A 13,550-nucleotide genomic window follows, 5' to 3' on the forward strand; every position below is an offset into this window, starting at 1 on the left:
TTGAAGGCGCCTGTCAGTTATTCAGAAGTGTAAATCTATACTGAGGCTTTCTAGTTTTTGGACAGCAGCTGTCTTTTCTGAAGAGCCTTTGAATGAGAACAGAAAAGGGAAAAAAAAAGGCAAAAGACACAAAGGTGGCTGGTTATATAATCTGGGACAATGTCTTCATTTAAACGGTCTCCGCTTTTGTTTGACGTCAGATTAAACATGATAAAAATATGGCCTTGAATAGCATGATGCATCTGTCTTATTTAGAAGCCAAAAATATTTAGTTACGCAGTTAAGGACTAGTCATCTAGATTGTGTGAGCTGTGTGATGTGGGGGAAAAGGAAAGTCATTTTTCTCTGTATTGTATCAGGAAGATTGGAGAGATTTACCAAAACCATGAAATATTCTAGTGTACTGGTACAAAAATGTGATTGAGTGGTTAATTTTGATGAGTTTAAATCACCAGAAATAATTAACTTTGTCTCCAAATGTGAAAAAAAAACAAGATGATCTATTTATTAATTTTGACTTGCTATGATTTTTCCAGAAAATGAATGTGACGTTAATGGTTTGTCATTTTGCTGAGGTGCCCTAGTAAAAGTCTGAAAATCTGGCTGTTAAAACTATGTAAATTGATTTTCTTGATTTGATTTTCTTTTTGGACCTTTTAATTACTACAGATTAAAACAGTTGGTGGCTGATGGGAATAGCTGTATGCATGACTCAGTAATAAAACCCTCATCTTGTCAAACTAATCAAACACTTTATTCAGACTATAAAAGTTGCTAAAATATTAAAATATATATTGAAACTTAAGATAAACTCTTTTGTGGCTGCAACTGCTACTCATTTTAATCATCAACTAATCTTTTTGATTCGTGGTTTAGTCTGTTCAACATCAGAAAACAGTGAAAGCTTTCCATCCAAGTTTTAATCAAGCACTGTGCATGAGTGTTGTTTTGATGTACTTGTGCTAATAACTTGAGTATTTCCATTTTTTTGCTTTTTCATATTTCTACTCCGCCACATTATAGAAGCAACCATTGTAATTTTTTAATCCTCTACATTTATCTGATAACTTAAACATTAACATGAGGTGCACATTAATGCATCAATAACCAGAATACAATAACAAATACACATTCTTTTGAAATTGCCTACTCAGCTAAATGAGCACTTAAAGTATATTTTGGTGCTAATGTTTTTGAACTTTTACTTGAGTAAAATTTTAAAGGCATGGCCACTTCTGTAAAAGCAGCACTTCTTCCACATCCTTGCATGCTTTATTTCAGAGGACGCCTCTCTCTCTGCATTACATGCGTCATGACGCTGGGTGGCGTCATCGCGCACTCGGATTTGAATCAGTTTCATGACGTCCAGCAGTCGTCGCTAAAACTCCGGCTTTTCTTTGCCAACATCAATCCCACAATCCCCACACACCGGCGGTGTATTCATTTGAATGGTAGAGCTGCGAAACGCTAGCGAACCTGTACACAGAGGCGTTGCTATTGAGTTTAGCCAGTTTTTCACGTTTTGGATTCACACACCAGAGGAGACCTACTATTGCTTCACAAAATGAATCGGTTGGTATTTAACTTTGCTATTTAACTGCTCTAAATAATCTCTCAACTACCATTTATGAAGCCATATGTTGCCTGGAGTTGGAAGGCTAACTAGTTAGTGTTAGCTAGCTAGCTCGCATTAGCGGCCCAGATAGTTACTTTCTACGTGTATCCTTGATAGCTGAGCTAAGATAAGCTAGCAGACGAAGCTAACGGCAGTCCTTCGTTAGCTAGGAAGAGGAGCTAACTTTTAGCTGGACGAAATGCTCTGTTGCTCTCCTCCAAACGTCGACAGTCTCGTTTGTAGTAAGTCAGGAAACGCAACGTTACAACCCCAACTTTAATCAACAATAGTGACACTTGTGTTGTCGCTCGGCAGGCTAACGTTAATGCAGCCAACGCCTTTGAAACGCAAATGTAGCGTTTTTTGTTTGTTTATCTCAGCTGTATTTTTGGTTGTAGTCTTTTTGAATCGCACTGCTGCATCTTAAGACCACATGCTGTAATGCTACAGAGCAAGTCAACCTGTAAGCTGTTAGGCCACGAAAAGTGAGTGAGTCCTGCAACTGCTGAACCTGAGATAAGTTTACTGACGACTGATCCACAAATTGTTTGTCCGACAGTGTCCCATATTATGGCAGCTGGTTAGCATGAGCTGGTGAGCATGTCTGGCAACGGGAAGTCTTCAAGATCAACCAGCTTAAATCCAATGGCTTTCTGCGATCCTGCCTGCACCTTTCTGCTGAAAAGAACATGAAGCAGGTATGGAGCTGTGAAAGCAAATATCATGGCTTATTGTGTAAATAACTGTGTTGTTGTGTCTTACATCCTGGTGACTGTGAAGTACAGTTCAGTGGTATTGTAGAAGTAGAGATTGCAGTAGTGGCCTCATCCCCTATCCTTTTGTTTTAGGTGGATATTGTAAGTAAGGAAGAATTAGATAAAGAAAGGTGAGTCTTTGATCCACATCTGTGGGATTCATCTGATCATGATCACTCACTCACTGTCTGTCCCACAGATCATCCCTGTCAGTCACTGGACCATTAAGGCACCTTTCCATAACTATTATCACCACGTCTGTGACTGTGAATTACATGGTTTTCCAACCTAAGGCAGAATTGTGTCTGATCCGTGCCAACTTTCCGCTTGGCAGATTTCAAGTCCATTACGGAGTACACAGCCCAGGCAAAGCGAAGCGATTGTCATCTATCAAGAGGAAGGGTTGTCCATTGGTGGAGGTGGGCTTAAAGCTGCACCGCAAAACATCAGATGTAGGCCGTGCCCGTGACCCCGGCATGGCCAACAAAGAAAATGAGCTGACATGCTCCGATGATGTGCGGGGCGTGCACTGCAATGACAACTGCGGGCTCCCTGTGAACTCTGCAGAGGCCTCCAAGATGGCGGGGGCCAGCTCCAAGTACAGCGACTTTACCGAGGTGAGACTGGTGGTAAACACTCAATTCTTTTAATTCTTCATTGGGGTTGATGAAATTTGCAGCACTTTTTACAGGTTGGATTCACTTTGTGAATTTCTTGTCTTTACACACAGCTTTCAAAGGACCATGAAGCTATGACTCACGTCCTTTTCGGAAGGAATCTAAGATTAAAAGTAGCCCAAACACTATGGCGAAGAAACGCCAGTGAATTGGTGGCCTACCTAATAAGGTAAACAGCAATGGCTAAAACTGCTTTTTGGTAGTTTGTGTCAATTCCTTGTGGCATATCATGCTTCATCTTTGATTATTTTTTGTTTTCCCAGAATTCAAGACACAGGGGTGTTGCTTGACTGCTTACCTGTCTTAACAAACAAGTGAGTCAAATAAGTATTGGCTTGATTAAGCTCAATGACTGGACTGCACAAACCTGTTATAAACAAGATCAGGTAGCATCATTAGAGCTGCAAATGATGACTTTTAGTATTGATTAATCCATCTTGTCTTGTTTGAATGGATCTAAAAGTCTGTAAAATGCCATAAAATGCGCAGCATGGTTTTTCCAAGGACAAGGTGATTCTTCAGATCTCTTGTTTTGGTCGGTCAGCTGTTGAAAATGTAAAGCTATCCATTTTCAATGATGATACAATGATTCATGACATTGGAACCACCAGATATGTGGTATTAGTGCTGATAATTTACTTTAGCAATTATTTGATTAAAAAAATGATCACCTATTATTTTTCTGTTGAACAATTGTCTGTTAACTAGCACAACAGGCCAAATCGAGCATCCCACATCCTTAAACAGCCTCTCTTTTTCTCTTTGTGTGTCTAATTGGAAAATGAAAATGTTTGTTATTGATTTAGAACATGTGTACATGTGAAATATGTAATTGCTGAAACTATTTGCTCTCTAAGGCAAAGAAGCTAAAAGCAACAACTGACTGACTGGGATAGGTAGGATGAACAATAATCTGTACATGTTTGTTAGTCAGGCTTAAATCTACAGGATACATCTTCAGTCCTGTGACTCTGACAGCTCAAGTTGATGCTTGATTTTGTTTTTTTTGTTTTTGTTTTATTGTGATTGTCATCATCAGAGCAAGTGCAAAACTGGAGTCAACCATTTCTCCAGTTTTCCGCTTTCCTTTTTCTGTGCTTGCCCACATTACTGATAACCACATCACTTTCTTTGTTTCATCCTGTGTTTTCTTGTTCCAGCCTTCAAACTGAAGCACCATGTTTGTCACTTGGCTGCTGCGTTGACCTCCTGCCCCAAGTGAAAGTGATTCTTGCCAGTAAATATGAAGAGTAAGTGTCACTGAGGAATTGCATACATTAAGATGTTTTTCAGTTTGTCCAAGAAGGTTTAGCCAGTCTGATGAATAACTACTGAACTGAAGTGAGAACTGACGAAGCCTCTTGGATGAGATATGAGATGTCTTCAACTTAGCACTTGTAGCTTATGGTCTAGGTGACAGAAAAAATGAAAAACTCACCCGCTTTAACTTTTTTTTTTTTTTTTTTCCCCCAGACACATAATGGTTGGTTTACACTGGGTTCAATCCGTCATCAGGAAATGGTGGCCAGAACTTTCAAAGAATGACAAAAGACTGCGGGACAGTCGTTCAGAAGACAGGTGAGCAGTGCGTGCTTAAACACAACCTAATGCTCTCTCAGGGGGGGAAGGGAAGGGGGACCCTGCCTAGGTGAAACTCAAACCATCACCAAATTGTAATGTGATGATGACTTGATGAAGAGATGACTCAAGAAAATAACCAAAGCTTTCCTTGTTAGCCTCATTATATGAGGCAATTTTTCACCCCACTGCTGGCTGTTTGTCAGGAACGAGAAGTGACGTTACACCATAGATACGATACCTTATTCACTATTAAGAGACACATTTAGTATGTATTATGAGGTGATGCATGACCTTTTTGTTATTTATTTTACATTTTACTGTCATTACTACCACTTAATGTTACACCATTTTTTGTTACCGGGCATTTTTAATAGTGTTTGCATGAAAGCAACCTCCTTATATTTTCCCATGTATGAACCTGTGGATGGGGTCAGGCCGGCTATGCTTGCATGTGGGTTGTTTTACTGCAACACATGACTGTCAAAACAGAGTTTATAGTTCATTCTAGGCACATTGCTGGATCTTTTCAAAAAGGGAAACTCAAATGGCACCAAAGCTTCAGTTTCTACCAGTTTATGACCGAGGTGCACTTGCTGATTTTAAAAAAAAAAAAAAAAAAAAAAAGAGGTGTTTTTTCAGTCGTTTTCAATATAATGTCACCCTCTTTGAACTGCAGTTGGATTTTAGTTTGGACTGTAGTCGTGAACTTAATTAGCAAGAGCATGGGAATGAGAGTGAGTGTGTTGTGGTTTCTGCAGTCAGACTGTGTGTGTGTTTCCACATATTGTGTTGGTGATGGCTGTATGCTTATTGCAGGAATATTGAAGTCATGAAGCAGCGGCTGAAGGACTTGTGGAAGGAAGGAGCCCGGTTATGTTTGGTTCCAGGATCCACAGGAGAACTGGCGAAGGTGAGAAGGATGCCATTATTATGGTACCTAACACAGATTTAAAAAAAAAAAAGATGCTTTAAAAGGTTTGTCAGGACTGGGGATGTTTATAGAAAATGGTTTCAATGGAATTTAACACTCCTTCAAACTATGGGCACTGATTCCAGTGTCAAGCTTTGTTTGGTTTACTTCTTGGAAGATCTCATTAAGTTAAGTTTAAACTAAAGCATACAATTTTTCCTCTTGCTGTTATGGACACACCCGAATGAGAGCTACTGCAGTGGAGTTGAATCTCACGTTTTGAGATGAACACTATGTCACAAAGATCTTTGTCACAGACCTATTCTGAATAGTACAGGTGCTCCTTCAGTGTTTTTTCCAGCCTCTGTTGATTCTGGGTGAACACAGCCAGCCACTCCCATCCTGAAAAAAATACCACTAAGTCCACTAAGCATACAATAAGCCTACTAGCATACACTAGTTGAGTCAGTTGGGGTTGTGTTTTTTTTTTTTTCCATCCAAATCCTGTTTCAAGGTGAAAAAGCATCAAACCATGGAAGAGCTGTTTCCTGAGATGTTTAACAGGAAGTAATTTTACTGACTCTGCGTTTCAAGCACAGAAAGGCAAATCAACATCCCCCTTTTATAGTCTGTGTTTTATGCAGTATGTTGTGATGTGTGCTTACAAGAATATCATGGAACAATAATTATTTCAATGTGTGCAGACTGTTTCACCGGCTTTCACAACAACTAATGCATTATCTCCCCTTCATGCTGCAGGCCATCGAGGCTTATCTATCACAGCTGCCCTGACAGTCGTCGACGTAGCACTCAGAGGATGTGACCACTACTGCCGGATCATGGCTATGTTTTGAACTGATAATGATGCCAGAGAAATGGACTGGTTCATTCTGCCACCTAAACTCAATCCTCTTACTGGGACTGAACTTGACAATTCAGACAACTCCCTCAGTCAGAGATGGAGGGGGGGGGCCTCTGGAGGAGGGCCGAGAGAACCTTTCTGCAAAAAGAAAAAAAAAAAAAAGAAAAAAACACAGCAAATGACTGCTTCACATTGAAGTGGACCGTCTTGTGAAGGGGCATGTTTAGTGGACCTCCATGAGACTGGGTGTAACGTCGCTCTATGAAGTGCCAAGCTCTGTGTCTCTCACTACACCACTTTTTGCCATTGAATGCAAATGCACTTGTGGATGTTCTGAATGCTCCGCTGTATTGATGTTTTGCGCCTGGGTCCGCTGGAATCAGGAACTTGAATCTGCAACAGTCTTAAGTTATTAGAGCCCCTCGTGTTTTTATTTTGCCTCTTCATATGACATTTGACTGTATAATTGTAAAATGTAAAAATAATTGATTCTTTTAATCTTCTTTTAAATAAATTTGATAAAAATCAAGTGTATGTTTTTTTTAATTGTGTAGTGTATACAGAAAGGGTCCAGTATTACAGGAGGAATAGACTTTGTCAGGGGAGGCTCAGATAGAAACTTTTAGATATTTGGTCAAATTTTATGACAAAATACATGTTTAAGTACATAGTTGTTAATCCCTTATGTTGCAAAGTGGCCAAACAAGTTTGTCAGCTTTTCCTGTTTGTAGTTAGTAGGGTCCAAGCGTTGCTAAGTCTAAAAGGTTCTGTTTTGTGTTTCATAGCAAAAGTTTTAAACAGTAAAATGGAAGGCACACTCATTAATCAGGAAATGGGCCAAGGAGACAAAACAAAGGCAAATAATATATAATTTTTTTAATCCATTCAAAACATTTGGTTATGGCTATTATAGGTGTGACCTTCAGAAAGATTTGTCAAGTTTGCCACTGAAGTATTGAAGGAAAAAAGTAAACTGATATTTTGTGATTTACAAAAAACCCAATTAAAACCTTGTTTATAAAATACTTTGGGGGTCTTAACACTCCAAATATGAAATCACATCTCTTACTGCCACCTTTTAAATGGTGTTTATGACGTTTGTTACTACATCAGACACTACTGGCGTGTCACCCTCCGTGTGAACAATAAAGTTTTTCAGTGACGTCATCCTCCGCAGGGACAGCTGATGTGCCGAGTCTTCCGTCCCCTCTCCAGTACTGCTCCTGTATACATGTTGACGGACATACAGTTGGACCTCATTTTAATTCGATAAAGGCGGACAGTATGTTGCACAGAGAAAGAATACCGCTGCTGTGGGTTTTTCTGCAGGCTGCGCTCGTCGTGGCGTGGTGTTTCACCGATATGGAAACGGGGCCTGGCGCAGGTGTATCGACACAGCCGAACGGAGATCGATTCAAAATCGAGGGGCGAGCGATAGTCCCGGGGATTAAAACACAAGACTGGGTCTCTACAGCCAGAATACTCGTGGAAGGTGAAGAGTACGTGGGGTTTATAAGGTAAGAAAGGTCGCCGTTACACTCGCTAGCTTGCTACTTAGCTAGCTAGCCTGTTAGCGAGGCTAAGTAGCGTTAGCATAGCCTGCTAGCCTATTACCACACGGCAGCTGCTGTCAGCAGATGGCAGGTCCTCACTGTTCCAGCTACTTTACAGTTAAATAACCGCCCATGTAGCACATGCCAACTGGGACAGCATGACTGCTCCATTATTACCTACCTGTCTCTGAACTTAGTTGCTAATTTCATTATGCGCACAACCAGGCCTGTCGCTCATAGCAGCGCTAACCAAAACAAACCATGGCCTCAAGAGACGTGTCTGCTACAGCAGTCTGAATACTACCGGTGTAGATGGTGTGTACGTTTAAATCACACAGCATCATAAGCATTCTGTGTGTTTTTACAGGTGTGTGTGATGTATGGTATGAATTTGTCTGAGATTAATTTGACATTATAGGCTGATAATCTGCGTTATCATGAAGGTGTTAAGTCGTTCTAAATACAAATGGGGCAACCACATAGATGTTCCACTTGATAGTGAAGTGACAGTGATCTTCAGGAGATGGCTGCTCCTCTCTTCAGCTGTTAGCCTCAGTTTAGGCACAGCACACTCTGTTGCTGCTTAATAATGTACATCTATCTTAATTAAATGCACCTGTATGTGTGACTGAGAGGTGTTTCTAGTGTTTAATCTAGCCTCACTGATTAAATGGTGGACAAAAGACACGTTTGACATTTCACTGTAATATGTACAAACTGCAGCCTCCGATGCCTCCCTGATGTTGAGTCAGATCCTCTCTCCCTTTAACCCTAATAAACTGTATAAATGTGCCTTCTTGTTGCAGAACTGATGGAAGTTTCACTGTGAATGACGTCCCGTCAGGATCCTACGTTGTGGAAATCATCACCCCTAACTACAGGTTTGAACCAGTGCGCGTCGATATCACATCCAAGGGCAAGATGAGGTAAGACCTTATTGGAGTGAGAAGGCAAAAAAGGCACACACGGATGGTTCATGAAGTCGGACGCCTTCGCCTTTCGTAACCCACTAGAGTAACCGTGTGTCATTTCACAGGGCGCGTCTTGTGAACTACATCAAGACTTCAGAAGTCATTCGTCAGCCATATCCTCTTCAAATCCGGTCTGGTGGCCCTCACACCTACTTCATGAAGAGAGAAACCTGGGGATGGACAGACTTCCTCATGAACCCGATGGTAAAGAAAATAAATGATGTTGAACTGTTGATCTGTACCTTTTAGGGGGAAAGAGAGATATCCAATAGGCCAAATAAGTTTAGATTAAGGTTGATGAAAGTGTAGCGGAATTTGGGTCCAGAAATGCAGGGATATATAGACTAAAGTGTTTTTGTTTTCTGTGCTTTGTATTTCATTAACTTGGAAACTAACCTCACACTCTGACCATAAAATACATACTGGATGCAAGTGATTTGTTTTTCTAGCTCTCCTGATTGAGAGTGTGGTCTTTGTTGCTCCTGCAGGTTATGATGATGGTTCTGCCCCTGCTGATCATTGTTCTACTGCCCAAGGTGGTCAACACCAATGACCCAGAGATGAGAAAGGTAAAGAACCCTTTATAGCCTTTGCCTTATCTTGAAGTGTGAGCATATAACCATGGTCATAAGTGTGGTGAGCTTTCAAAATCGGTGAGTCTGTCCCCACCCTTCCCGTCCCGAAATCTACAGCCGATTTAATTTTAATGTCTTTACAGGAAATGGAGCAGTCCATGAACATGCTGAACCCCAACCCCGAGCTTCCAGACGTCTCTGAGCTCATGACCAAGCTCTTCTCTGGCTCCAAGGGCTCCAGCAAGGCAGGGGGCAGCAGCAAGGGCACCAGGCCAGCCGTGAAGCGGAGGTAGTACCACACGCGTCTCCTCAGTTTGCCTAAAGAAGCTTGAGTTATGCCATGGAAGCAAGATTTTTAAGTGTCGTTTTTTTTTTTTCCCCTCTGGGTCTATTGTACAGTTTTCTTTATTGATAGATGTTTTGAGCACATCTTGATTTCTAATATGCTATTGGAAGCTGAGAAAAAATAAGATTTTTTTTCATACTGCACTGATAGAAATTTCTTAAACCCCCGCAAAAGCTGTTATCCTTCATTTGCTCTCTACTTTCTTCATGTGACTACTTCCTCATCAATCTTTTCTGTGCTAACCCTCCAGTGTGCATTTTTCCACTGCTGCTAATTCCTCTACCTGAAAGAGAACATATATACAGAGATTTTCTTGTTTTTTTCGATTTCATTAATACGACTGTGAATGGAGATGAATTGAATTTTAAGACTGATAAATTCTTATTTAAAAGCCTAGATAAATAAATTGCAATGGTATATAACAAGTGTGGTTTTATTTCAGACCATCTTATTTGTTTGAGAGTGAACACATGGCCTTCTCATTATTTTGAATTATTGTGTGGCGTACTGTATGGCTAGAATTCACATATACTGTACATTGCGTGCCTAAGGTGTATACATTTAAAATGGCGATCATCGGCAGTTCAGAGGATGAAAGAGCTGCGTGGTTGCTTTCAGGATCTTTAGAGTGTAACTGGCTTTACTTTTAATAAAGCGGACAACAAAGTCCATATTAAAGTCATAATGAAATGTGATTGTGATAAGTGTCTCGGTTTATAAGTCACTCATTGTTAGTGATACAACGGATTTAAAGATGAATGACTGTTGCAAAGTTTTTGGCTCATTGGAGATGAATCTATTGATATGTGAGCAGATATGTAGCCGTTATGATTTGTGAAGTTTTAACAAAGGACTCTTGGAGGTGCTATGGGTGAAATCATAAGTGCTGCGAAGCTCCCACATCAACAAATAAATCTCCACGACTCCATCCACAGATAAAGACCATGTGATAAGGTTTAAATCTAAGGAAAAAGCGAGTGAGAGGACATTTAAGGTAGGATTATTTGTTAAATCCCTGTTTGAAAGGTGTTGAATGAGCTGTGATGCCTTAAGAAAATGGTTCCTACCAGCACAGGGGCCTTTGGGTGAATGTCAGAGGGAAATCTGTAACTTGCTGAGGCCTCTAAAAAATCCTTTAACTCAAACAATCAGAGAAATCACTTTTGGGTTGAACTGCTCACAGCTGATGTCCTCCATCAATCCCCTGTCGGTCCAAAAAAGTTAAAGGTGCTGGTCTGGAAAACAAATTGTAGACAGAAGTCCTACAAAAGATCTGCTCACTCTTTAGCTTGAATTAAACAGATCACAGATCTTTGTCAGGCACACTAAGGCCACAGCCAGTAGGGAGTTTGGAGACCACTGCTTGATGCGAGAAGGCTGGCCATTACAGTTTTTATATTGTCAGCAAATCCCACAAGAAGATCAAGATCAACAAAATCTCTTTCAGTATTTCTGACCTGTTCTGCCGATTTGTGACTCGGCTCCAAATGCATCTGATACACGCTTAAGACATTAACCTAAATAAAATGTCATGAATGAAAATACACTTTTATTCTTTTAAAAACTAATATTTTACCAATACAACTGGGAACTACTTTTTAGCTAATGCTACTGAAACAGGTTAAAATGGTGTATTCATTGGGGACTATTTTCAGCTGCAGATTTGGTGCGTAGTAATATTGATGGCAGCAAACTCAAACTATACTGCCCATATGGTTTGTAACAAAGAACACAAAGGTCACAAAGTGGAACAGTGAGGTTTATTCTTGAGATTGTAATAGTTTTTGGACAACAATGGAGGTCTATGCACAAAAGAAGAGGCTTCATCAAGCTTTGACCACACAGACCATGCTTGTTAGAATCAATGCATCCTTGGTTTTGGTGTTTTTATGGTTTTTTTTGACAATTTAAAAAAGTGAGAGTTAGAAGAGTCTCGGGACCCTGATCACCTCTATGAAGTGCGTAATGCACTTATCAACAGCCATGTTATTTGTACATGGTATCCATGGCACGTTTAGTTTTATTACTCAACTTGTGGAGCAGGCAATAATTTGGATAATTTGTCAAAAAAAGAATTTACAGATCAGATCACATTCAGAGCATTTGATGATGAAAAAAAAAAAAAAAACACTATTCTGTCTTTGAGTTTGTATTTCACTGTTCATATCAGTACGCACAGACTCACGTTCACAAAACTGCACAGACAGACAATGAGCACAGATCCACTCACAAAGTACTTTTGCCTCTGAGCAGAACAAAAGGCACAGAGAGTTTCGGGAGAACATTTGACGTTACATCATTAAAAGACAAAGAATTGCAGTCGTTTACAAAAGCATCACTCATCCAACCGGAGAGAAGTTATCTCAAATACCATGTGTCCAAGTGTTTTCTTTTTCCCGGTAATATGAATATTGACAGAAATAGAGATGTGATCCATAAACAGTCTCACATGTCATGTTACAGTTGTGAAACTAATGCCGCTGTAAATGCACAGAAATGTACAGCTTAGCCCTTGAACACAAGTTTACATATCGATTGCAAGAGCCAAGATAGAAAACAAAAGAGAAGACATTCAGCAAACACTGATATACATTAAGCAATTTACATTTATCATTTGTGAAGTTTAAAATCCAACAGAATCAGTGACTTATGTTCTTTATACTATAAATTACTTTGAAATGTGTAAGTCTACAATATGCCCTTTATATACAGTGTACGTGAGCAATAGAATGAAGGAGGATTATATGATAGGACAGGTTTATAGGTTTATAGGACAGGTTCAGAGTTTTTACTCGCATGCTCATACAATATGTATGTTAAAAACACGTTGATACTGTGATCATACCTCCTGTCCACAGAGGTCCTGAAGTGATTCCTTCATAACGAGGCTCTACTGTAAGAGAGTGGTGACAAAATCCACAATATGATCAAAAATTAGTCAAGTACCAATTTACTATTGTTATATACCCAATATACCCTCCATTTCTCAATTACCCCCACCTACCCTCCACCGTTTAATGAGAAGATAATTCCGCTAAAAATATACATAGAGTTATCTACTACTGTGCAGATTAAAGAAAATAAAGCAGATTATATTAGAAATGTGCAGCCATGGCTGTGGTGAGGTTGGTACACGCTCATGTCATGGCTGTTTACTCAGAAAACAGCTTTTGTTACATCTGTGTTTCTGGCAGTAAAGAGGACAGTCTTAATAAAATAGAAATATAGAAAAAGGACTTATTTGTGAATAACTGTAAATGAAGAATACAGCGATTTATTCTAAATTTGCCCTCCTTGTAATTAATTTGGATCACATTTTACAGATATTGTCTTATTTTGACATTAAAGGACATATTTTTTATTGACGTTGAGTGTAAAAAAGCCCCAAAGAAGAAGCCAGCAGCTTGTACCCTGCAACAAAACCACGCTGAACCAAATTAGTAACAAGAAAGAACTGCAGTAATGAAAAAATAGAATATATGATCTGATGTAGGAAGAAGGGTGTGGAGATTTTACCCAACCACCCCCCCCCACCGTGTCAATGTTATTCTTTATACTGTGTTTGTTGGATATTTAGATATATTAAGAAGTTGTGCTCTGTTGTACGTGCTATGGGTTTTCTTTTTTTTTTCTGAGAAAAAGGCAGCAGCGGCCTCATATTAGCTTAGACATGTTATGACGAATAATTATTTGTGTTGAATATGA

The 13,550-nt window shown here is 39.7% G+C and overlaps 2 protein-coding genes across 2 annotated transcripts; both read left to right on the plus strand.

The window, feature by feature from the left end:
• The first annotated feature begins 1,456 nt into the window (after positions 1 to 1,456).
• katnbl1 (katanin p80 subunit B-like 1) lies at positions 1,457 to 6,929 on the plus strand. The gene is made up of 10 exons (XM_070849309.1): positions 1,457 to 1,572; positions 2,175 to 2,313; positions 2,464 to 2,501; positions 2,705 to 2,987; positions 3,101 to 3,216; positions 3,311 to 3,361; positions 4,208 to 4,297; positions 4,521 to 4,625; positions 5,445 to 5,538; positions 6,298 to 6,929. Exons 2-10 carry the CDS (start codon positions 2,305 to 2,307, stop codon positions 6,328 to 6,330), a joined length of 819 nt encoding a protein of 272 aa, XP_070705410.1. The 5' UTR covers positions 1,457 to 1,572; positions 2,175 to 2,304; the 3' UTR covers positions 6,331 to 6,929.
• Positions 6,930 to 7,571: 642 nt separating this feature from the next.
• On the plus strand, positions 7,572 to 10,540 carry emc7b (ER membrane protein complex subunit 7b). The gene is made up of 5 exons (XM_070849213.1): positions 7,572 to 7,917; positions 8,760 to 8,879; positions 8,990 to 9,128; positions 9,413 to 9,493; positions 9,643 to 10,540. Exons 1-5 carry the CDS (start codon positions 7,685 to 7,687, stop codon positions 9,790 to 9,792), a joined length of 723 nt encoding a protein of 240 aa, XP_070705314.1. The 5' UTR covers positions 7,572 to 7,684; the 3' UTR covers positions 9,793 to 10,540.
• Positions 10,541 to 13,550: the final 3,010 nt, after the last annotated feature.

This window comes from Pempheris klunzingeri, chromosome 18, assembly GCF_042242105.1.
Source record: "Pempheris klunzingeri isolate RE-2024b chromosome 18, fPemKlu1.hap1, whole genome shotgun sequence".
Lineage (NCBI taxonomy): Eukaryota > Metazoa > Chordata > Actinopteri > Acropomatiformes > Pempheridae > Pempheris > Pempheris klunzingeri.